Source organism: Neofelis nebulosa, chromosome 7, assembly GCF_028018385.1.
Source record: "Neofelis nebulosa isolate mNeoNeb1 chromosome 7, mNeoNeb1.pri, whole genome shotgun sequence".
NCBI lineage: Eukaryota > Metazoa > Chordata > Mammalia > Carnivora > Felidae > Neofelis > Neofelis nebulosa.
This window is the reverse complement of record NC_080788.1, coordinates 63,506,292-63,532,422: the sequence shown is the minus strand read 5'-3', so window position 1 is coordinate 63,532,422 and position 26,131 is coordinate 63,506,292. Positions and strand designations below refer to the sequence as shown.

At 37.3% G+C, this 26,131-nt stretch overlaps 1 protein-coding gene across 2 annotated transcripts in view; it reads left to right on the top strand.

Moving 5' to 3' along the window:
* Positions 1-25,396, top strand: part of BUB1B (BUB1 mitotic checkpoint serine/threonine kinase B) — a 51,242-nt gene extending 25,846 nt beyond the window's left edge. Inside the window, exons 8-23 of one of the 2 annotated variants that reach the window (XM_058738213.1) lie at positions 101-192; positions 4,166-4,395; positions 5,947-6,059; positions 6,588-6,703; positions 7,257-7,306; positions 9,163-9,223; positions 9,354-9,456; positions 14,078-14,352; positions 15,801-15,934; positions 16,240-16,380; positions 16,865-16,965; positions 19,103-19,252; positions 20,809-20,951; positions 22,682-22,853; positions 23,650-23,756; positions 25,145-25,396. In XM_058738213.1, the coding sequence (XP_058594196.1) occupies positions 101-192; positions 4,166-4,395; positions 5,947-6,059; positions 6,588-6,703; positions 7,257-7,306; positions 9,163-9,223; positions 9,354-9,456; positions 14,078-14,352; positions 15,801-15,934; positions 16,240-16,380; positions 16,865-16,965; positions 19,103-19,252; positions 20,809-20,951; positions 22,682-22,853; positions 23,650-23,756; positions 25,145-25,376 (2,220 nt within the window). In that variant the 3' untranslated portion in view covers positions 25,377-25,396. Of the gene's footprint in view, positions 1-100; positions 193-4,165; positions 4,396-5,946; positions 6,060-6,587; positions 6,704-7,256; positions 7,307-9,162; positions 9,224-9,350; positions 9,457-14,077; positions 14,353-15,800; positions 15,935-16,239; positions 16,381-16,864; positions 16,966-19,102; positions 19,253-20,808; positions 20,952-22,681; positions 22,854-23,649; positions 23,757-25,144 lie in introns of both variants that reach the window. The other variant, XM_058738212.1, reaches the window with a different exon arrangement.
* Positions 25,397-26,131: the final 735 nt, after the last annotated feature.

Sequence of the window (26,131 nt, the reverse complement as noted above, 5' to 3'; positions counted from 1 at the left end):
AGCATCTCTTTTAATTCCTCTTGAATAATTAGGCAAGGTCTGCATATATTGTGTTAGAATGGAACACTATGGTAATTTTCATTTTCTTCTGCATCACCAGACTCGTGGCAGTACGGCTTCTGTGACAGCAGTACCTTCTCTGCTTCCCAGTTTTACTCCATATGTTGAAGAAACTGCACAACAGCCAGTTATGTGAGTTTGATTTCCAGACATTTTGAGGTGGAAATTATTAACAGTGAGCAGGGACACCTATCTTGGTTCCCAAGGGCATTTCCTTCTTTGTGGAGATGAAAGTAACCAGACACATTTTGTTTTCTTTCTTCTTTTTTTTTTTTTTAATGTTTATTTATTTATTTTTGAGAGAGAGAGAGAGAGAGAGAGAGAGAGAGAGAGAGAGAGAGAGAGATAAGAGAGCAAGCAGGGGAGGGACAGAGAGAGAGGGAGATACAGAATCCAAAACAGGCTCCAGGCTCTGAGCTGGCATCCCAGAGCCTGACGCGGGGCTCAAAACCCACGAACTGTGAGATCATGACCTGAGCCGAAGTCCAGCACTTAACCGACTGAGCGAGCCACCCAGGCTCTCCCTTATTTATTTTTTTTTTTTAAAGATTGTTTTGACCATTCTGGTCCCCTTGCAATTCCATTTGAATTTTAGGATCATCTTGGTAATTTCTGCAAAATAGCCAGCTGGGATTGTGATACAGATTGTGCTCTGAATCTGTAGATCAATTTAATGAATATTGCCATCTTAATAATATTAAATCTTCAGATCCATGGACGTGGTATATCTTTTATTTATATCTCCTTTCATTTCTTTCAACAGTGTTTCATAGTTTTCAGAATAAAATTTTACACTTTTTATTTATTATTTTTTTTAATTTTTTAAATGTTTATTTATTTTTGAGACAGCACACGTGGGAGAGGGGCAGAGAGAGGGGACAGAGGATCCATAGTAGGCTCTGTGCTGACAGCAGCAAGCCCAATTGTGGGGCTTGAACTCACAAACTGTGAGATCATGACCTGAGCTGAAATTGGACTCTAAACTGACTGAGCCACCCACGTTCCCCAAAGTTTTACACTTTTTAAAAAAATGAGTAGATGTTATTTTTTGAGCTATCTTAGATTTATAGAAAAATTGTACAGCATTCCCATGTACTTCCTCCTCAACCCTGCACACAATTCTACCTATTAACATCTTGCATCAGTGTGATTCATTTGTTGTAATTGACGCACCAATATTGATACATTATTAACTAAAGTTTATAGTTTATTAGTACTCATTCCAGTGTGTTCTACAGTTCTATGGGTTTTTCATGTGTCCATCATTACAGTGTCACATGAGTAGTTTCACTGCCCTAAAACTTCCCTGCATTCCAGTAGTTCATTTATCCCTCCCTCAACTCCCTGGCAACCACTGATCTTTAAATTGTCTTTATAGGGGCGCCTGGGTGGCTCAGTAGGTTAAGCGTCTGACTTCAACTCAGGTCACTATCTCACGGTCCGTTGAGTTCGAGCTCCGAGTCAGGCTCTGGGCTGATGGCTCAGAGCCTGGAGCCTGCTTCCGATTCTGTGTCTCCCTCTCTCTCTGCCCCTCCCCCGTTCATGCTCTGTCTCTCTCTGTCTCAAAAATAAATAAACGTTAAAAAAATAAAATTTAAAAAAAAATTAAAAAAATAAATTGTCTTTATAGTTCCGCCTTTTCCCAGAAGTCCTATAGTTGGAAAAAAAAAAACAGTATGTAAGCTTTCCAGACTGGCTTTTCTCAGTAATAAGAATTTAAGGTTTCTTCATGTCTTTTTGTGGCATAATAGCTCATTTATTTTTAGTGCTGAATGATATTCCATTGTATGGATATTTATCCATTTGTGGGAGGACATCTTGCTTGCTTCCAATTTTGGCAATTATGAATAAAGTTACTATAAATACTTGAGTGCAGAGTTTTATTTTTTTTTATTATTTTTTTAATTTATTTTATTTATTTATTTATTTTTTTATGTTTATTTATTTCTGAGGCAGAGAGAGACAGACCATGAGCGGGGGAGGGTCAGAGAGAGAGGGAGACACAGAATCAGAAGCAGGCTCCAGGCTCCGAGCTGTCAGCACAGAGCCCGACATGGGGCTCAAACTCACAAACCGTGAGATCATGACCTGAGCGGAAGTCGGTTGCTCAACCGACTGAGCCACCCAGGCGCCCCAAGTGCAGAGTTTTATATAGACATAAATTTTCAACTCATATAGCTGGATTCGATTTTAAGACTAAGTTTATCTTTGTAAGAAAGTGCCAAACTATCTTCCAAAGTGGCTGTACCATTTTGCATTCATTCATACCAGCAATGGTATGATAGTTCCTAATCCTCCACATCCTTGTCAGTATTTGGTGTTGTCAGTATTTTAGATTTTAACCATTCTGATAGATATGTTGTGGTATCTCGTTATTGTTTTAATTTGTAATTCCCTGATAATATATGATTGAGCATCTTTTATGTGCTTGCTTGCCATCTGTATATTTTTTTGGTGTCTAGTCACATTTCTTTTTAAAATTTTTTTTTTTTAATGTTTTATTTATTTTTGAGACAGAGACAGAGCATGAACGGGGGAGGGGCAGAGAGAGAGGGAGACACAGAATCAGAAGCAGGCTCCAGGCTCTGAGCCATCAGCCCAGAGCCTGACGCGGGGCTCGAACTCACGGACCGTGAGATCGTGACCTGAGCTGAAGTCGGCCGCCTAACGACTGAGCCACCCAGGCGCCCCCACGTTTCTTCTTTAAAAATTATTCTGAAATACTTCATTCTTTTGGTGCTATTGTAAATACAAATGTTCTCTTAATTTCATTTTCAGATTGTTCATTGTATAAAATACAATTTTTATATATTAATTTTATATTCTGCTTCTTTGGTGAACTCATTATTAGCTCTAATAATTTTTATGATAGATTCTTAGGATTTTCTATATGTAAGATCATGTTATCTGCAAATAGAGACCATTTTACTTCTTATCCCATTTGGATGCCTTCTTTCTTTCTTTCTTTCTTTCTTTCTTTCTTTCTTTCTTTCTTTCTTTCTTTCTTTCTTTCTTTTTTTTTAACCTAATTGCCCTGGCTAGAACTTCCAGTACAGTTTTGAATAGAAGTGGCAAGAATGGACCTTCTTATCTTGTTCCTGATCTTAGGGCAGAAGCATTCAGTCTTTCATTATTAAGTATGATGTTTGTGTGGGGTTTTTGTAGATGTCCTTTATCAGATTGAACAAGTTGAGGAAGCCTTTTAAGTATGTAGATGCTTGGACCCTAGCATTAAAGGTTCTGATTTAGTGGATCTGGTGTAGGGATCAGATATCTTTAGTTGTAAAAAGGCATATAAGGAAATAAAAGGTATATAAGTGATTCTGATCCATAGCCAGAATTGAGAACGTCTGCCCCATTTTGTGTGAAGTACTTTATGCTTCATTCTTTTCAAACCTATATTAGTACTCTCATTTTCTCCCCTTCAGCTGAGAACCTTGAACTTCACATTATTAATTCCCTAAATGCTGTATTCCTAACTAATTGTTTTTGGTGTGAAACAGTAGAAAATGGGCTGTAATGTAGAGGTTAACTTTCTTTCATTTGGTTTTTTTTTTTAAGTTTATTTTATTTTAAGTTTTGTGTTTTTTTTTTTTTTTTAAGTTATTTTGTGAGAGAGAGAGTGCATGCCTGCTAGCAGCAAAGGGGCAGAGAGAGAGGGGGAGAGAGAATACCAAGCAGACTCTGCACTCACATTGCACAGAGCCAGATGCGGGGCTCAGCCCCATGAACCATGAGATCATGACCTGAACTGAAATCAAGAGTTAGACACTCAACTGACTGAGCCACCCAGATATCCCTCATTCATTGGGTTTGATTAAGATATGATATTCACATTTATTTTCACCTATAAGGTATATAACCTATTTGATTACCCTTATGTTTAATTTCCTGCCTCATCATATCATTGTAGTACTCAGAACATAATTGTTGATGACCTGTGTGAATTATTTTTTAGCCTTTTTCCTCAATCTTCTTTGTTTTTATTTTTTGAAATCAATTATACATAGTCGTGCCACTGACATCGTTTCTATGTTCTGTCAAGACATAAAAGAAATAATTCATTTGATCTGTATGGTGAATAATAATTATTTTGCTTCCTTAGGACACCATGTAAAATTGAACCCAGTATAAACCACATTCTAACCACAAGAAAACCTGGAAAGGAAGAAGGAGATCTTCTGCAAAGAGTTCAAAGCCATCAGCAAGAGTCTCAGGAGAAGAAAGAGAAGATGATGTATTGTAAGGAGAAGATTTATGCAGGAGTAGGGGAGTTCTCCTTTGAAGAGATCCGGGCTGAAGTTTTCCGGAAGAAATTAAAAGAGCAAAGGGAAGGTATGTGTATTAATCTAGTTCACAGAAGAATTTCTTCTTAACTGCCCATTATTTTCTCAAGCATTCCCTCTATTCGAGTGAAGCAGCTCTGATCATGGTAACCAGAAACCTTTTTTTTTTTTTGCTAAGTCCAGTGGCCATTTCTCAGTCTTGATCTTTATTTATTGACCTTTTGCCTTCATTTGACACAGTTGATGAACTACTTCTTTATGAAATGCTTCTCTTGGCTTTTTCCTTGGTGTGTATTCCCTCTCAGTTTCCTTTACTGCTATTCTTCTCATCAGAGACCTCTTCTTGAGGCCCAGGATAGAGTCTTGGAATATTCCAGTTATCCTTTCTTTCTATAGGTATCAGTAAGTAATGTATTAAATACTATTTACAAGCCATGGACTCTCAAATTTATATCTCCATCCCTGACATTTCACCTGAACTCCAGACTCCTATTTAGTTGCTTGTATCTATTGGCTATTCTAATAGACATTTTAATCTCAACATAGCCAGAACAGAATTATTGATTTCTGCCACAAACTACACCCCAGCATGTGTACACACAGTATGTGTGTACACATACCATAGGCATCCCCATTTCAGTAAAAGGTAACACCATGCACCCAGATGGTTGAAGCCAAAAAAAACCAGAAGTCATCTCTGATCCCTCTTTCTGTACCATTCCCCGACATCTAATGGGTAAGCGTATCAACTTTACCACCAAAATATTCCCACATCTTTATCACCATTCTCATTATTTTTTTTAAATTTTTTTTACCATTCTCATTATTAATCCAAACCACCATCTTTTGGGTAGACTACTGCAACTAGACTTTCTGCACTCATTCTGGCCTTACCATAGTCCATTTTGCTCACAGCAGATGAGCATTTTATAATATTAAAATGATCTTCCCTGCTTACTGTTTTGTTTTTTTTTTTTTCTAATGTTTATTTATTTTTAAGAGAGAGAAAGAGCACAAGCCGGGGAGGAGCAGAGAGAGGGGGAGACACAAAATCCGAAGCAGGCTCTAGGCTCTGAGCTGTCTGCACAGAGCCCTACATGGAGCTTGAACTCGTGAACTGTGAGATCAGGACCTGAGCCAAAGTCTGATGCTTAACCGACTGAGCCACCCAGGTGTCCCTTCCCTGCTTACCGGTCTTAAGTAGCTCCTGACCTCCATCCCCCTACTCAGTCACACATTCTCACATCACCTATTTCATTTTATTTTTAACACTGATTTTCTTGTTAATTTGTGTGTGTGTGTGTGTGTGTGTGTGTGTCCCCTCAGGTTGGATGTTAGTGTCACATGACCAAGGACTTTGTATTATGCACCACTGAAATATAAATGCTCAGAGTTGTGCTTGGCACATCACAAATATTCTGGTTTTTATTGACTAAGTAAATGAATGAACAGAGACCTAGACCTCAATTAGAGGACTTTGTTCCATCTATATTATTATCTGTAATATTAGTGTGTTTGTTGAGGCCATGAGCTCCGAAGACAGTTTTTGACAATAAATTGCTATGAGGAATAATGCATCAGCCAACCTTACCCTTTCTAGCTGAGCTACTGACCAGTGCAGAGAAGAGAGCAGAAATGCAGAAACAGATTGAAGAAATGGAAAAGAAGCTAAAAGAAATTCAAACTACTCAGCAAGAAAGAACGGGTGATCAGGTCATTTCTCTCTTTTTTTTTTTTAATATAGAAAACTATGCTTATTGAAACAAATTTAAACAATATAAAAGCACAGAAGGTAAAAGTCCTCCCAAATCCATTCAGTTTCTGGTAGTTTCATAGCTATTAGTAGCAATTAAGTCCATCAGGAAAGTAATATAACAGATGAAGACTGCAAATGGAAATTGTGTCACTAGAAGTGACAATTTATTGACTTCTTAGTTACACTCTAAACTATTATTTTGTAGTTTCTGACCTTTAGCTTTTTGTTCTAGTCATGTTCCCCTGAATGGGGTTACCCAAAGAAATTTAGTAAATCTTGGCACTGCCCAGTTGAGTAAAACAGAACCAGTTTATACTAGGAACGTAAATTATTGGAAAGAAGTTTTGTAGTATAGATATTGTATATGGTTAGTGGATATCTAGGGGAAGAGTATGGTAAACCTAATTTCGGAGCTAACGCTTGAAAATAGGTAGAATTTTGTAGGTAGGAGAGACACATTGATTTTGTGTGTTTAATGCAAATAGCAAGAAGAGAAGATGCCTACGAAGGAAACAGCTGAACTGCAAATTGCATCAGAGTCTCAGGAAATACCAGGAATGGCTCTATCCAATTCTCTTTGTCCAGTAAACTCTTGTGCCAGGTAGGACCGCATTGGCGGATGGGATAATGCTTATAGGAGGCCATTTAGAACCAATCTTTGACTCTAGTGACTTGAAGTCTTTCATACTATCAAGACGTAACTTTTGCAAGTCTTTGTCACAACATAAGCTCTGATGCTGATGAAGGAAGACAGGGTACAGACTTTTTTCCATTAAAAAAATAGTATGTTTCTTAAACAATCAAATATAATTTTTAAAAGATAAAACCACCCATTTCTACCACCAAGAGATTACTGCTATTAACATAAGTATATCCTTCTGTGTTCTGTTTTTGTTTTGTTTGATGAAAATGAGAGTTTACTGTTTTGTAATCGATTTACACTGTTAATGTTATGATATCCATTATCAAATATACTTGTATAACATTTTTAATGACTGAAGGTTTTATCTTCTTAAAGAATTTGGATAGACAGTACCAGAATATTTCCTCTATCGTAGAGTGAGGATTATATTTGATGAAAACCCCTCTTGGACTTTTAAGATAATTCTTTCTGTGGGTACTTAGCACATGTTTTAAAACAAGTTTCTTTCCAGGGAGACTTCACTTGCAGAAAACATTTGGCAAGAGCAACCTCATTCTAAAGGTGAGTTGTATTTGATAATCTCATGAAAAACTTGGTGATAACAAACACATTATGTAATATGTAGTATATATTTTTCTTAATTATGGTAAAGGGAATTGTAAGAAAACAGAAGGAACCATGGAATTCAGTTATAAGCATATGATTTAGGATAGGATAGACATTTAAGAGAGTGTTTTTTGTTTTGGTAAGATTCCTCAATGCTTTGAAATGTTTAAATGTAAATTTAAATTTGTATTAACTACCAAATAATATTCCACCTTAGCTAGTGTATACTGAGCTATCAGTAGGATCCAGCAGCCGAGAAAGTAGTTTTTCGGAAGAAAGGAAAAAAAAGTTTAAAACTAAAGCTATTTTATATTCACATTTGTTCTCTTTTCACTTAAAAATAGTTTAAAAGTTGTAAAAGATAAATATCCACCTATAAGTAGTTTAAAAAAAAAAAATCAGATTGAACCCCTAATTTTAACCACCAGTTTGTAGGAAATACAAAACCTGGAGGAACATGTTAAACAACTTAAGGGGATGTAATTGATGAAATATATAGAGCATTATAGAGCAAACATTGTAGTTGAACAAAAAATTACTAAAACAACCAACAAACCCTATAGAATCAAAGTGTTTTAAGAGGCATTTAAGGGGCGCCTGGGTGGCTCGGTTCCTTGAGCATCCAACTCGATTTCAGCTCAGGTCATGATCTCAAAGTTGATGAGTTCGAGCCCTGCCTTGGGTTTCACACTGACAGTGCAGAGCCTGCTTGCTTGGGATTCTCTCTCTCCCCCTTTGCCCCTCTCCCCACTCATGAGTACTCTCCCTCTCTCTCTAAAATAAAATAAAAAATTTTAAAACAGGCATTTCAACCATAGTATATAAATCTCACTTTGCATTCCCAGTCCCAACTTTCTAAACAATTTTGGTAAAATGTGAATCTTCTGACTGGATATATGACACTCAGAAATATTTAATCCTATAGGTATGTTTTGAGATTATTCCCTTTTGAAAGATCCTCTCTCTTTTAGAAATATATATTGAAATATTTACAGATGAAATGATGTGATATCTTGGATTTGCTTTAAAATAATACAGAGCAGGGGCGCCTTGGTGGCTCAGTCGGTTAAGTGTCTGACTTCAGCTCAGGTCATGATCTCACAGTTCGTGGGTTCAAGCCCCACATCGGGCTTTCTGCTGTCAGCGCAAATCCCACTTCGGATCCTCTGTCTCCCTTGCTCTCTGCCCCCCCACTCCGACACTCATACTCTGTCTCTCAAAAATAAACATTAAGAAAATTTTTAAAAATAAATTAATTAGCCCTAGTGTTTAAAAAAATAATAATAAATAATAAAATAAAATAATCCAGAGCAGGGGCACCTGGGTGACTCAGTCGGTTGAGCGGCCGGCTTCGACTCAGGTCATGATCTCACGGTCCATGGGTTCAAGCTCCACGTTGGGCTCTGTGCTGACATCTTGGAGCCTGGAGCTGCTTCAGATTCTCTTTGTCTCCCTCTCTCTCTCTGCCCCTCCCCTGCTTATGCTTGTTCTCTCTCTCTCTCTCTCTCTCTCTCTCAAAAATGAACAAAAATTAAAAAAAAAATTTTTTTTTAAATAAAATAAAATAATCCAGAGTGAGGTTGGGTTTAGGAGGTAGTAGCAGGAGGTAGTGGTAGTGAATAAAGATGAAACACAATCAGCCATGTTTAGATAATTGTTTTTAAATGATCTCAACTTTTATATGTTTGAAATTGTTCATTATAAAAGATTACCTTTCTGCTTCCAAATAGCACGAAATATTAATTGACCTAGTTGTCTTGAAGAATAGGTGTTTACTCTTAAGAGTATAAATCTATTCTCTTTCTCTTTAGGTCCCAGTCTACCTTTCTCCATTTTTGATGAGTTTCTTCTTTCAGAAAAAAAAAATAACAGGTTTGAAGCTTTTTGTTTGACACTTAAAAGTCTTCTGTTATTACAAATGAGGGTTATTCTTACCTATTTTAACAGAAAAATTAATTGTTAAATGGGGTAAATTAAATTGTTAAATGTCTTTTTCTAGTCCTCCTGCAGATCCCCCACGGGTTTTAGCCCAACGAAGGCCCCTTGCAATTCTCAAAACTTCAGAAAGCATCAACTCGAATGAAGATGTGCCTCCAGATGTTTGTGTAAGGAGCAATATTCCTAAGTTAATATAAACCGACTAGTGAATTGTTTCATTCAATTCTCACAAAGCTAGGGTTAAAATTAAAATCACTGGCTTAAAATGTAAGCATATGAACAGACACTTAACATCATTAGTCATTGGAGAATGCAAATCAAAACCACAGTGAGATACTATATCACATGCTGTGATCTGTAGCAATGCAGGCTATAATCAAAGACAGAAAATAATAAGTGTTGGTGAGGATGCGGAGGAATGAGAACCCTCATACAATGCTGGTAGGAATATAAAATGGTACAGCCACTTTGGAAAACAGCTTGGCAGTTCCTCAAAATGTTAAACAGTTACCGTATGTATGACCCAGCAAATTCTCTCCTAGGTATATATCTAAGAGAATTAAGAACATATTTACATTAAAAAAACTTGTACATGAATGTTCATAGCAACATTATTTATAGTAGTCAAAAAGTACAAACAGTGCAGTGTCCATCAACTAATGCATAAACAAAATGTACATCCATACAATGGAGTACTATTCAACCATAAAAAGAAATGCCATACGGATAAATCTTATGATATAGATGAACCTTGAAAACACTTTGCTGGGTCACCTGGATGGCTCAGTTGGTTAAGCGTCTGACTCTTGACTTCATGGTTTGTGGGTCATGATCTCACAGTTCATAGGAATAAGCCCCAAGTTGGGCTGACAGTGTGCAATCTGCTTGGGATTCTCTGTCTCTCCTTCCCTCTCTGCCCCTTCCCTGCTCACATCTGTGCCTGCACACACACTCTCTCTCTCAAAATAAATAAACTTAAAAAAAAAAAAAAAAGGAAAGAAAGCACTTTGCTCAGTGAATGAAGTCAAACACAAAGACCACATATTGTATGATTCCATTTGTATGAAATGTCCAGAATGGGCAAATCCATAAAGACAGAAAATAGGTTAGGAATTTCCAGAGAGTTAGAAAGAGGGGGCTGGAGAGTGACTGCCAGTGGGTACGGGGCTTCTCTTTGGGGTGCTGAAAATGTTCTGGAGTTAGATAGTGGTGATGGTTGCACAACCTTGCGAACACATTAAATACCATGGAATACATACTTTAAAGGGTATGAATTTTTGGGTATGTAAATTATATCTCAGTTTTTTCAAGTGGGGAGAAAAATCACTGTCTTTGAAAAGCCTTTAGCATTTTTTTAAACCAACGTAGCAAAGCATCTTTGTTCTTTTTATATAAGATGCTTTTTGTGACATTTGAAGTTATGTGGACCATTTTTCTTTAGTAATGTTTTATTTTAAGTACTATGGACTAGTGACATGATAATCCTTAGGGTACAAAGACCCTGCTTAGAATTCAAGTCAAAGAACCTTTGTCATTGACATTTTCATTAAAGTTCTAGGGAAGCAAATCATCCCTCTCTTCAAATCAGCATCTGGAAACTTGTCTTGAGGTTGAAGAGAACTGATTGTTTTCTCTGAAGACTTTTAAGGGGAGATGTGTTCAGTAGCTCTGATTTAAAGCAATTGTTCTCTATATCCTAAAGAATGAATCCCTCAGGGTAAACATGTTTTTCTTTTTTAAACATGTTTTTCTTTTTATTTACTTACTTATTGAGGTACATTTTATATCCAATAAACTGCACAAATATTAATTATACAGCTAGATGAATTTTTACATGTGTGAATATCCATGCAGTCTCTACCCGGATTAAGATACAGAACATGTCCAGCAACCCAGAAAAGCCTAGGCAGTTGCTTATGGCTAAAGGTGGTGAGACCCCTTTCCATCTGTACTGAATTGGAGTTTCCGGGGATAAAGCCCAAGCAGGGATTTTTGTTTATTTTAAATACTTTCCCGAACAGTTCTGTTAGTCCGCTGACTGCTATGAAAAGAAGATGATGTGGGAGATCGATGCATCACGTACTGTGTCCTGGAAACACACCAGACAACACAGTGAATAGGTCGGCTGGATTTGGAGACGGTGGTTCTAGGTTCAGGTGCTCAGGGATGGACTGAATTATTAAAGGAGTCAATTTTAATATTTTTTTGTCTTAAGCCTTTTCCTTGAATTTTGTTAATAGGTGCCTACCAACGGGAGGTGGGGGGGGATGGGCTAAAGGGGAGATGGGCGTTAAGGAGGGCGCTTTTGGGGATGAGCACTGGGTGTCGTATGTAAGAGATGAATCATTGGGTTCTACTGCTGAAAACAAGACTAGACTACACTGTCTGTTCACTAACTTAAATTTAAATTAAAGAAAAAAAAAATAGATGCCTACCAGAATTTCTCCCCTAAGAAAACACTTCTATTTAAAATATCTAAACTAATAGGGCATATAAGTAGTGTTTGCATAAAATATATTCCTAGACCATAGACCTCTATCTTGCTTTGATCTTAAGATTTTTTAGCTACATTTATTGTTTCGTCTAGATGTACCTCTCACCTCTGTTTACTAACATTGAGTCAGAAATTCAAAGTATATGTCAAATTCATAACGATCTAGAAAATTAATATCTAGTATTCATAGTTAAATGAAATAGGCACTCTTATATACTGCAGGTAAATGTTATATAAAGTGATACATTGTCCCTGAAGGCAGCTTGGCAATATGTGTAAAGAATCTTACTACTTACAGCCTTTTTGACCTGATAATTCTACTTTTAGGAATTATTCCTCAGAAAACTAAGATGTTCCTAAAGATTTAAATGTATAGGGATATTTAAAGTAGTTTTTTTATAATAGTAAAAAATGGGAATAATCTAAAAAAGTTAGTTAACTTCTGATAGACCCACAGTGTGACTCTCATGTTTTTAAAGACTTTTTTTTTTTAATGTTTATTTATTTTTGAGACAGAGACAGAGCATGAACGGGGGAGGGTCAGAGAGAGAGGGAGACACAGAATCCGAAGCAGGCTCCAGGCTCTGAGCTGTCAGCACAGAGCCCGACACGGGGCTCGAACTCACGGACCGCGAGATCATGACCTGAGCCGAAGTCGGACGCTCAACCGACTGAGCCACCCAGGCACCCCTTAAAGACTTTTTAATGGCAAGAAAATAGGCTAAAAGTATAATGAGAAATAATAGTATATACTAGCATAGATGCTGTAATTTCACTTGCTATGGAACCCCTTTTTAATTTATTTAAGTAGGCTCTGTGCCCAATGTGGGGTTCAAACTCATGACCCTGAGACCAGGAGTTTCATGCTCCATGAACTGAGCCAGCCAGGTGCCCCTAAAACCCCTTATTTATTTATTTATTTATGTTTGTTTGTTTGTTTGTTTGTTTTATATAATTTATTGTCAAGTTAGCTAACATACAGTGTATACAGTGTGCTTTTGGCTTTGGGAATAGAGTCCCGTTAAACATCACTTACATACAACACCCGGTGCTCATCCCAACAAGTGCCCTCCTCGATCCCCATCACCCATTTTCCCTGCCCCCCCCCACACCCCTGTCCCCATCAGCCCTCAGTTTGTTCTCTGTATTTGAGAGTCTCTTATGTAAAACTCCTTTTTTAAGTGTATAGAATATGCTTATGCACGTAACCTACCAGATGTATATGGTAACAACAGTTGCATCTGGGGAGTAGTAATTGGAGTGGAGGTGTGGGGGTCAAGTGAGGGAGGGTGACCTTTTCACTATACATCCTTTTAAACTAGTTGATTTTTTAAACCATATACATGTATTACTTTTATTGATAAAGTTTATTTATTTTGAGAGCTAGCAAGTGCGGGAGGGGCAGAGGGAGAGAGAAAGAGAATCCCAAGTAGGCTCTGCACTAACAGCGCAAAGCCTCACTCGGGGCTTGACCCCATGAACTGTGAGATCATGACCTGGACCCAAACCAAGAGTCGGAGGCTTAACTGACTGAGTCATCCAGGTGGCACTACATGTATTACTTTTTTTTTTTTTTTTTAACGTTTTTATTTTTGAGACACAGAGACAAAGCATGAAATGGGGGAGGGTCAGAGAGAGGGAGACACAGAATCCGAAGCAGGCTCCAGGCTCTGAGCTGTCAGCAAAGAGCCCGACGCGGGGCTCGAACTCACGGACTGCGAGATCATGACCTGAGCCGAAGTCGGCCGCTTAACCGACTGAGCCACCCAGGCGCCCCTACATGTATTACTTTTAAAGGCAAAGGAATATTTTAAATATTTTCCATTTTTTATACCTTATGCTTTGTTTTCCATATTTTCTACTATGACCATGAATTATCCTGAGGAAATAAATTAAAATTCAACATTTGGCATAGAAGACTTAAAAGGTAGGAGGATAGTGGATTATCAGAACATTTTCTAGGCCAAAGTCAGGAGAAAAGTATTATTCCTCTAGTTCTTAGGTGAAATTGGTTGGGGAAAAAACATTGTCCAATATTTTTGCTTTGTGTGGAGAATCCTCAGTGTATTTTTTTGGTAATACGTAGTTTGCTGTTTTCATGATACAAAACCTTTTTCCTCGGATGTTATGATGTGGTTTTTAAGATCGTCTTTCCTACAGATTGTGATATGCTACTTCTGTAACCCTATGTTGAAAATCACTTATCTAACGTGTGTCTCGCTAAGTAAAAATGATGAGTGCTCCATATGCTGATTGAAGTATTTCAGCTAAACTTTATGTGGTTTTTATTTCAGGATGAATTTACAGGAATTGAGCCCTTGAGTGAGGATGCTATTATCACGGGTTTCAGGAATGTAACTATATGCCCTAACCCAGAAGACACTTGCGACTTTGCCAGAGCAGCTCGATTTGTGTCTACTCCTTTTCATGAGATAATGTCCTTGAAAGATCTCCCTTCTGATCCTGAGAGACTGCTGCAGGAGGAGGATCTAGATGTGAAGATCTCTGAGGACCAGCAGACCGCTTGCGGCATCACCTATAATCCAAGTCTCAGCATCAAGAAGCTCAGGTGATTGTAGGTTGCACAAACCAGATTGTTTGAGTGATCTTTTTTTTTTTTTTTTTTTTTAATTTTTTTTTCAACGTTTTTTATTTATTTTTCGACAGAGAGAGACAGAGCATGAACGGGGGAGGGGCAGAGAGAGAGGGAGACACAGAATCGGAAACAGGCTCCAGGCTCTGAGCCATAAGCCCAGAGCCTGACGCGGGGCTCGAACTCACGGACTGCGAGATCGTGACCTGGCTGAAGTCGGACGCTTAACCGACTGCGCCACCCAGGCGCCCCAATTTGAGTGATCTTTTATTCTGTGTGTGTTTGTCAGTGATAGTGATCATTAACAAGCTCTTACTACCTGCCAGGTACTGTGCTGAGTGCTTGCTTTACACAACAGTAGGACTCCCCATGAGAAAGTGTCCATGGGATTTAATAACTGATTTGAATATGAGGGTCAGAAGAAGTAAATTGTGATGGTTATGAGACTGAGAGGCCCAGGAGGATTATGGTGTCTTTGGGGGAACTTGGCAAAGTGTACCTGTTGGGGAGAGATTTTGTTTTGCCTTTAAAATCGAGTTTTAAATAATGGTAGAATATGGTACACCTGGGTGGCTCAGTCGGTTAAGCAGCCGTCTTTGGCTCAGGTCATGATCTCTCCTGTTTCACGAGTTCAAGCCCCATGCCAGGCTCTTTGCTGACAGCTCAGAGCCTGGAGCCTGCTTCAGATTCTGTGTCTCCCCCTCTCTCTCTGCCCCTCCCCCACTCATGCTCTGTCTCTCTCTCAAAAAAATTAATAAACATTTAAAAATTAAAAAAAAATAGTAGTGGAATAGCTGGATACACTGATTTCAGATAAGCAAGTAGAAATGTACTTTTTTAAAGTATCTTTTAATGGAGAGGTGGCAATGAATAAAGAATGGTATTGAGGGAATGGCATAAAGAGCCGTGGGCTAACTATATTTAAAAGTTGGCAAATGTAAACAAATTTTAGTTTTAGGAATATTCTTTAATTTGCCAATTTATGCTTTTAAAACTGCATTTTCAGATTTTTTTTCCTAACAAACTTTTTATCACATTTGCTAGCATTATCTTGAGTGATTTGGGTTTCACTTTCTCTTTCTTGACCTTTTCTTATTGAAGAGTAAAAAGTCCACAGATAGGATAACCAAGAAGAAAGTTGGTATCTTAGTCAATGTTTCCCAGTAGTTTAGAATAGATGTAGAGTAGGCATTTAGTATGGATTAAGTGAATAAAGCATAAATTTAGAAAATCTAATGCTGAGTGTTGCTTGTCAGCCAAGGTAGATAAAGTCACCTAGATTCTGATTATGAATCTATATCTGTTTCAGGAAAATAATGGACTTTGAAAATTAAATTGAATTAAAATGAATATTAAATAAAATAACAAAGATGAGTTAATATATATTATCCCTGTGAGGACTGACTCATTTGTGGTTCTTTCAGCCCAATTATCGAAGACAGCCGAGAAGCAACACACTCCTCTGGGTACTCTGGGTCTTCTGCCTCAGTTACAAGTTCCTCCTCCATCAAATGTCTTCAAATTCCTGAGAAACTGGAGCTTACTAATGAGACTGCAGGTAGCTTCATATGTACCACTTGTAAACAAACATGCATCTGCATTCATGTCTAGTGAATACTTATTTATCTCAGCAAACTGATCTTTATGTTTTGTTCTCTAGAAAAGTTACCATAAATTATGAAACTTCTAGAATGAATCAGTACCACCTGAACAGCATAAAGACCTGAAATATGAGTGCTGTTAGGTTAGCAGTGTTGACTGTGCAATCTTGGTTTTGGGTCCTCCCCCCGCCCCTTCCGCCACTGTTTATAATACACATTGAGGTTTTGGGGTGATCCCTTTGTCAACTTTTTTTTCTCCCAGACAACCCTACTCAGTCACCCTGGTGTCCACGGTATCGCAGACAACTACTAAAATCTCTATCAGAGCTGAGGGCCTCAGCAGAATTTTTTGTAGAAGATAGACCAATGCCCAGGTTGGAAATAGGAAAGGAAATTGAATTAGGTAAGTATCATTGGTAAGTGGGTTTTTTTGTATGACAGTATACAAGTAAGTGATTATTTGTACTTGAGCTTGACGTTTGAGCACAATAAATATTTTTGGATTATAAGAAACAGCATTATAGGGGCTCCTGGCCTGCTCAGTCAGTAGAGCGTGTGACTCTTGATCTCAGGTAATGAGTTCAAGCCCCACACTGGGGGTAGAGTTTACTTAATTAAAAAAAATTACTCATCCTTTAAAAAAACAAACAGCATTGTAGCAAAATGAAACGGCATTATAGAGTTGACACACTGATAAGTTCATGTCCCAGTAACAATAGAGATTCTGTCTTCCCCTCTTTCAACTTTTAACAAATGATTTTGAAAAGTATTCTCGATGCTGCTAACTGGCAAATACAAAGTGCCTTTAGCCCTTAAACCAGGAAGTAAAAGTTAAGGAGCTATATACATTCACAATGATTTTTAAATGGAACCATACCTCTCAACAGGTCATGAGGATTATTGCATTAAACAAGAATACCTAATATGTGAAGATTATAAATTATTCTGGGTGACACCAAGAAACTCTGCAGAGTTAACCATAATAAAGGTGGGACTGGTTCTTTGTCATTTCAATTATCTTGTAAAAAAAAAACAAAACAAAACAATGTGGGTTGAGGCAGTGATTGTGGCCCCATGGTACCATCAAATCCTTTGAATAGTGTATCAGCTTCCTGATAGAAAAGTCAGTGAGACACCAAGAAATCACTCACCATTATATGTCAGGATGAGATATCAAAAATGAGAGGCTATTGTGTAAATCTCTTAATATGTCTAAACATACTAAGTATTCTATCATTGTTATCTTTTTTAGGAAATATTCTGAAATTTTCTGGCCTGCTCCAATCTGGATAAGTGACATTCTGTGTTTGACACGCACACACACACACACACACACACACACTCACTCACTCATTCACTCACTCACTCGCTCACACTCACACAGTATTACCTTGACATTTCCATTCACCATTATCCTAGGGATTCATGTTACCTCTTTCTTACATTGGATGCCCAGTAATACTGGCTCCCATTTTTCTTTCTTTCTTGGTTTAAGGCCTCATATTTTAGTAGCTTCCTGAGAAAGGATGCATGTGATATACATTTTTTTGAAATCTTTCATGTCAGAAAATTCTTTAATCCACATCTTTACTTGATTGGTAGTTTGACTGGATGTTACAATTCTAGGTTCAAAACTTTTTTTCCTTAGAATTTTGAAGATAGGCTTTATTATCTTTTGACTTGGGGCCTTGCTTTCTAAAGTCTTTTGGCATTCTTTGTGTGAGACTGTTTTTTCCCTCTCTGGGAATCCTTGTAGGATCTTATGTTTGTCCCCAGTGTCCTGAAATTCCACAAGTATATTATGTTTTGTTAAAAACCTATTATCTCCCGTACACTAGACACTGGATGGCCATTTTAATCCCGAAACTCCTTCAGTTTTGAGAAATTTTTCTTCAAAGAATAAATTATTTCTTCTTTTAAGTCTTCTCTGTTCTCTCATTCTAGAATTCTTTTTATTAGGACATGGAGTCTCTTAGAGATCCTTTAAAAATCTTATCTTTTTTCTCTTTTTCTCTGTCTTTTTTTTTTTCTTTCTGGAATGTTTTGTCAACTTTATTTTCAGAACTTTCATTGGATTTTTCATTTCTTTTGTCATGCGTTTGATTTGTAAGAGCTCTTTTTTATTCTCGAGTTTTTCTTCTTTGTAACATTCTTCATTTCAAAGGTGGAACATTCCTTTTCTCTCTGAGTATATTTATGATGCTTTAAATTTTTTTTCTCCCTGCATCATCTGTTTCCTTTTGTCTGTTTTGAATTCAGTCTTTCATATTAGAAGCTTTCTTCAAGACTTTGACTTTCTATTCATATATAAGCATGGGACTCTAAAAGCTCATTTAAAGCTCTTTGATATAGAACCTTGACATTGTTGGGCCTCACTGTAAGAAGAGTTCACATGGCCATTCAATAAATGCCTCAATCCTTGAGGTCTTTTCTTTTAAGCTGATCAGACCCTTCAGAGAAAACTTCTAATATCCTGCCTTGATCATATAATCCTGGCTGCTGGCTTCCTGAAAACTAAGTGGGAAAATTAGTCTGGAGAGTGGAGGGGTGGAAAGGTTCATCTTAACATTTGATATATAAACTTTTTCCTCTTCCCCCCAACTCTTAACAATGCCTGGTGTCCTCTAGTCCAGAGCCCTTCTGTTTTATACTCTTTAGGGGTTAACTTTTGGTCTTCTAGAATGGAGGAGAGGCAGTTAGTCTGGGCTACAGGAGTTACTCCTGTACTTCTAACCTCCACGTTAAGTTACTCCTAACTTCCACGTTAATGGAGTCCATCCACTCCTGTATTGGCTCCACCTCCACCCTTACTTCTGTAGGTGATTGGTGCCATCAGTTTTATACTGTGGGGAGATGGTCTTGTAGCATAAATTTGGTTGCTCTTAGCTTTCTCCACTGCTAGAATCAGCTTTCCTTGGGTCTGCTAAGTGGATTGCCTCATACTGTTCTCCTTCCAGCTTCCAGAATTTGTTGCTGCTGTGTTTTTTTATTATAGATTTATGACTTTTAAAACATTCTTTTATTGTTATTTCTGTTGTAGTATCATAAGGGCTGGAGGGAATGTTTTCAATCTGCCAACCATAACCATAGATTCTGATAGCTCTTATTTTTAAAATTTCTTACAGGTGTCCTCTCAACCTGTCCCATGGGACTTTTATATCAACCTCAAGTTAAAGGAACGTTTGAATGAGGAGTATGATCATTTGTGCAGCTGTTACCAATACCAAGATGGTTGTATTGTTTGGCACCAATATATAAACTGCTTCACTCTTCAGGTTTGAATAATATATAAACATATTTGTGTTCCATTTAGCAAATGAATTTAGTGCAAGATTCCTGTTAATCTTCTAGAAATAGATCAGTTAAGTTATAAATTAAAGAGTGCCTGGGTGCCTCGGTTGGTTAAGCTTTGGACTCTTTAATTTCAGCTCAGGTCATGGGCCCACAGTTCTGAGATTGAGCCCTGTGTCAGGCTCATGCTGGCTGTGAAGCCTGCTTAGGATTCTCTCTGCCCCCCTCTCTCTCTGCCCCACCCCTGCTTGTGTGTGCTCTGTCTCTCTCTCAGAACAACAACAACAACAAAATTATAAATTAAAAGCATTGATCATTTTCCTTTCCCAAGTTCTCTTGACCAAGAACTTCTTTGGTATTTTTTTAACTTTTTATTATGTCAATTTTCAAACATAGACAAAAATAGCATTGTGCAACGACCTAGTCATCTAACTATGATCATCATCAGCTCATGACCACTCTTATTTTAAATTCCTGGTGTGATAATTTCAATATTCTTTCCATGTCTGGTTTTGATGCTTGCTTTGTCTCTTTAAATTGTGTTTTTTGCCTTTTAGTATGTCTTATAATTTTTCTTGATAGCCAGACATGATGTACTGGGTAAAAAGAACTGCTATAAATAGGCCTTTAATAATGTGGTGATAAGGTGTGAGGGGAAGGAAAGCATTGTATAGTTCTATGATTTATGTTCTTTTATAGTGAGCCTTTGCCTCTGGACTGTGTACTTCACAAGTATTTCTCCTCCCTTAGGTGGGACAGGATGGCTAGAGTGGGCTGCAGTTGGGTATTTCCCTTCCACAGGTCAAGTAGGCTCTGAGAATACTCTAGCAGGTTAGGCTCTGGTCAACTAGTTTCTCCTGAGACAGAGCTTTTTAAGAACAGAGTGCTCTGGCCTGTTTCAAAATGGTTCCTTTTCCACTCCCCCTCTAGAAGCACAGAGAATTTTTCTCCAATGTTTAGTGTGAGAACCGGATCTAGTTCCTAGACATAAAACTCACAGAAGTGTGAGGGACCTTCCCCACCCCCTCCCATGCTTATAGATCCTAGAAGAGTTGGTTTTTCAGTCTGTTAAGATTTTTACTTGTTAGGACAGAGTGGCAACTTCCAAACTCCTTACATAAGGAATGGTCTATTTTTGCTACTCTTGTTTTGTCTATGCTATCCCCCACTAGATTATATTTAGAACCCAAATACAATATATCATTCTATTCTTTGGAATGTTCTTAAGAAGGTTTTGTTGCATATTTTGATGGTAATATGAATTTTCTAAAATGGTTGGAATGAAACTACCATTTATAGAGCACCTATTATGGGCCCGGCTAATCCTTGATGTTCTTCATCCATTATTTCATCAAACCCTTACAGCCTCACAGGAGAGCAATGTTGTTAACACTGGGACAAAGACCCAACTACAAAGGAGCCCAAATTCTAGTAGAGAACGACAAGGAAGAGTACAAAGCAGCAGGTAGCAAGGTATTAAGTTTAAGTACAGTCATCCCAACTTAAGAAGTATGTGAATTTTCTGTCCTTTTGTTTCCAGGATCTTCTTCAACACAGTGAACTTATTACCCATGAAATAATAGTGTTGGTTATTTATAACCTTTTGACAATAGTGGAGAAACTACACAGAGCAGAAATAGTCCATGGTGACTTGAGTCCAAGGAGTCTGATTCTTAGAAACAGGTTGGTCCTTTTCATTCCCTTATAATTCTGTCAACTTTCTCTTAAATATGATAGTTTCTGGGGCGCCTGGGTGGCTCAGTTGATTAAGCGGCCAACTTTGGCTAGAGTCATGATCTCATGATTTGTGAGTTCCAGCCCAGCATCAGGCTCTCTGCTGTCAGTGCAGAGCCCACTTCAAATCCTCCATCCCCCCCTCTCTCTGCCCCTCCCTAGCCCCATCCCCACGTACATCCACGCATTTTCTCTGTCTCTCTCTCATAAATAAATGTTTAAAAAAAATATATGACTAGTTTCCAATTCCTTTTGCCTTTTGATAAATGCCATACGGAGGAACACAGTATGTTAAGAGTTATTTGCTATCTAAAAGTCAATAATCATTTGGAATACTTTAAAAGAATTCAAAGAAAAAATACATTGAGGAAACATATTAATTCATAAAAAAGAATTAACCTCTCAGTATTGTGATGATTACTGTCTAGAAGAGATATAAAATATGAATATTTGGAGGAACGTGAAGTAGATTGTATAGTCTTTCTTTGAGTGGGGCCAGTGCAGATCTAGTGAAGATTTTAGCAAAACTGAGGCACTTCTTGGTTTCAAAACCAAAGCTTAATTAAGTCAAGCCAGACTGAGGTAATTGTCAAGAGAAGTGGGTAAAACCAGAGTGCAAATGCAAACTATGCCAAGAAAAAGGGCTTGGTGTTCAAATTAAAACCAAGTTTAGACATCACGTTCAAGGAGTGAGCACAGAGCAAGAAATATATAGTTTTATGATGGCCAAAAAATGTTGTATCTTGAACCAAGGAAAATTGGGAGCGAATGTAAATTTTAAAGTAAAATCTATCATTCTGTGATGGGATTAGTCAAAGCCTATATTTAAGAATATAGCACCTATCACTGATAGTAATCAGGGATTTGAAGGAACTGAGAAAAGCAGAGACAAAAGGAACACATGAAAATAATTCATTCTTCTCTGTCACATGTGTAGTTCTTCTGTTTATTCGGAGAGTAGCTTTATTGCATGGAATGGCTAACAAAGAAAACATAATTAATAGTGAACTTAGTGTTTAAAATTGTCTTTTTTTATTTCTTTTTTGTTTTTTTTAAAAAGTAAATAACAGTTGGAATTACAGATAAGAGTAAGAGAGAATATGGTGTTCGTTTAATAAAAACAGGATAGTTTACAGTAGAGGTGGCATTTTACAAAAAAAAACTGCCTTATATTGTTGTTTCAGTTAAATTCTGAGAAAGAGGAATCTGAATAACACTTGGAAAACCTAATCTATATAATGAACAAGAAGGCCTATGACATCTATAAAAGCTTATTTCTTCCATCATAATTCTTATCAGTGTGTAAAACATTGCTCTTGTATGTATTACTGTGTCTAGTGAGACAGAGGATTGCACTCTACTTTCAGTATTTATGTTATGTAATAAACATAGTATGATAAATGTTCTGTGGTGGGTATACATTATGGTTTAGATGTACTTTTGTCACTGGACTAATCTCAACATTCCCCACTTAAGGTGGACACATCTGCTGCTCTTACAGGTGCATTTTCATAGCTAACCACTGGAGGGAGCTGTTGGCATAGCTAAGAGTCACCTGCAGTACCTATTTTTTTCTTTTCCTTTTTTTTTTTTTTTTTTTTTTTTTTTTTTTAAGACCGGCTCTGCAGCTTCTTTCATGGCCTATTTTTATTATCTCTTTCTCTTAAATCTGGGCTTAGAATCCACGATCCTTATGATTGTAATAAGAACAATCAAGCTTTGAAGATAGTGGACTTTTCCTACAGTGTCGACCTTAGGGCGCAGCTAGATGTTTTTGTCCTCAGCGGCTTTCGGACTGTACAAATCCTGGAAGGACAAAAGATCCTGGCTAACTGCTCTTCTCCCTACCAGGTAAGTGTAAAAGAAGCCTGAGCAAATATGGAAAGGGTTTCTTAATCTCTTTCTTATCTACATAAGCCATGAAAGCTAGTGTTTACTGATATTGTCTCGCCTGGAATAGATGACCTAGTTTTCAAATAGCACCAAGTCAAGCAAAATGTACCATTTTTCTATCACAACATTGAAGACTGTACACATACACGTGCAGACACATGACTAACTCAGTAACCTAAATGGCAGGGCCATTTCTATAGCTTATCTGTTGTGTGGTCTTTTATTAGACATTTTCTGTAATCTTTGTGAAATAAGGAGAACAGTCTGCTCTGTGTATGTCAAAATTGTTGTGAGGATTAAATGGAATAGTGTGTATAAAAAGAGTATTATAAGTGTAAAGTGTTTTATATGCTAGCATTGTATACAAAAATTCCTCTGACTTGTCTCTGAACATTTGGCATTCGCTGATTGAATATGTAGCATGAACTTGAACTATCATGCGAACCACGTTTAGATCACAGCTAGAGGCCATGCAAATTCAGTAGGTCTACAAATTTGAATTGGACAGTCAGATATTTTTGTTCTTCAGGACAATTTTGTTCTCATCTTTTATTCTTAAGGCTAAATCCTAGAGTTAGCTCTGTTGATCACTTCTTTGGGGGAGCTTCTCCCTTTATGGTAAGGGTAGGGAACAGTCTACTAAAATGTATGTCATAAGATAAGCATTATAATAACTTTCAACTTTCTACATAAATAAGTTGCCATGATCGTAGCAGAGAATTATTTTAGCTGATGGTGCTTTTTGTGATTTCAGGTAGATCTGTTTGGTATAGCAGATTTAGCACATTTACTATTGTTCAAGGAACACCTACAGGTCTTCTGGGATGGGTCCCTCTGGAAACTTAGCCAAAATATTTCTGAGTAAGTATTGGTGATTTCAGGGTCTTTGCCTGTCCACATAATTTTCTCTTGCTCTTGGATGCCCTCTGCTTGGGCAGCCTTAGTTTTCTTATTCCAAATGCCATAATTCCGTTAATTTCAACTGGTTTCCATTAGAATATCAGTGGAGGATCTAGTGCAGGACAAAGGAATTGCTAATTAAAAATAAGAATTAAACTATTCAGACTTCAGGACATCATTCTGTACCTAGATGTATCATAGAGACTGTGACTATGATAAGGAAGCCTCTCAATCTAAAAGTGTTAATAGAAACATTTCATGAGAATAATTTTCTAACCAATTGATGTTAGTCTTATACTCCTTTTCAGTAGCTATTGTTATCAAAGTTAATAAGCATTTCTTGAAGAGAACTAAATTTCTAAATTATATACTAATTTTAGGCTATTTAATGAATGGTCAGAACCAAAGCAGAGAACTGAATCTCCTTAGAGAAGTAAATGCTCCCTTAATAAGAGCTGCTTGGTCTTAGAACCTTAGTATTCCCTTAAGCCTACTCATAAAACTTATTAAATATCCCATGTTCCACTTTAGCTTATCATAGCTAATAACTTCCCAGAATAAGCTTCCCAATCTATCACTTATTGGTATGTTCTTTGGCTTAAAAAAAAAAAAAAAAAAGACAATGTTGAGAATTTAACACCCCTTCTCCATTCTCCCTGCTCCCAACAAATTGAATTATGTATTTTTTTCTTATTTAAATCAGAATTTGGCCAGTCTTACTTGTCTCTTAAACATGCTTTAAAAATAGGCTTTAAATATAATGTAAGACCTGTAGGATAAATTCAGGTATCTCTAGTTGGTTATGGTCCTAGGTGGGTCTAATACAAACAGGTGGCATCAGCTGGGGTTTCCTAATAACCCTGCCTTACACAATAATAGAAGCTTCTCTGATTTAAAAAAGTTACAAACATCACAGACTTAAGCAATAGTTACTTCAGTCAAGCTTAGTATTCTCAGAAGATTGTGAAGATAATAAAACACTGGGCTGGAGGAGAGGGAGAACTGCTGTCTCTGTAAGACCTACCTAGACTTTAGGAAAGTTAGAGAAGAGAAGCAAAACTCATATTTCTTCTATTGTAGAACAGTGCTGCATCTTAGTGCACAGAGGAAATTTATAGATTCAGATCAGAGACTTTCTCTTTACATGCATTGTATTATTGGCTTTCCCCACCAGAGTAGTCTTTTTTTTTTTTTCCACCTTGTGCTTTGACAGGACTACTTGAATGCGCTCTAATCCTAGAGTTGTAGCTATTACCTTAAATTATTTAGTGCATAAATGTACCACTGATTTAAATCCAGAGTTCTTTTATGTGCCTAATCTTGATGGAAATGGTTTTATATATTTTTAGGCTAAAAGATGGTGAATTGTGGAATAAATTCTTTGTGCGGATTCTGAATGCCAGTGATGAGTCCACAGTGTCTGTTCTGAGGGAACTTGCAGCAGCAATGAATGGGGTGTTTGACACCGCATTCCAAAATCACCTGAACAAAGCTTTATGGAAGGTAGGGAAGTTAATCAGTCCTGGGGCTTTGCTCTTTCAGCAAGATAGGCAGTCAAGTCTCTCACAGATTCCTGCCTAAAACCAATGGTTGTATTATGGAACACATTTAGGTACACTACCAACACATTTCTACTTTTTAGTAGAGGTATATTTCTAGGTAACTCGCATTTTTTACAAGGCCACTATTCTTCGCCTTGTCTAACTAACAAAGAACTGTTTTATTCTTAATGGGCTCCGTAGGAATGGGTACCTTATTGTCATTTAACACATCTGTCTCTACTTTTCCCTGTACGTTTTTCTTGTGTAATTTGTGACATGTACCCTAATGGTCGCTATGTATTTTTAAGTAATAAAATAGTATTTGTTGAATTTGTGCTTCTAACATCTAATCTACTTTTTGCCAACTAAGATAACAAATGGCTTGATTTTGCAGACAGGAGCTGTTTTACCATGGGAATTTATATATATCCTAGACATGGAACTGCTATGATAGAATCATAATAAAACAGAATAGCCAACCATTCCTTCGGGTGCTCCTCACCTTCCACTAAGTGGCCTAGATTTAAAAGTAGATAAAATTATTTCTGTAAGGCCAAATTTCTTAAATTTCAAGCAGCAAAATTGTTCGTTTTGATTCTATTTTAATGTTTTCATTTTTTATCCACAAGACCCTTTTGTGTGTTTTATATAATCCAGTGGTGCTGCAGCTCTTGGGTCTCTTGATTAGGATTACGGCTGTTAGAAAGGAAGAGAGAAGGTTTTGAACAGGGTGTAGCAGCCTTTTAGAAATGGAATAATCATTCTGTGACATGCAGAATGACTTGGGGCTCAATG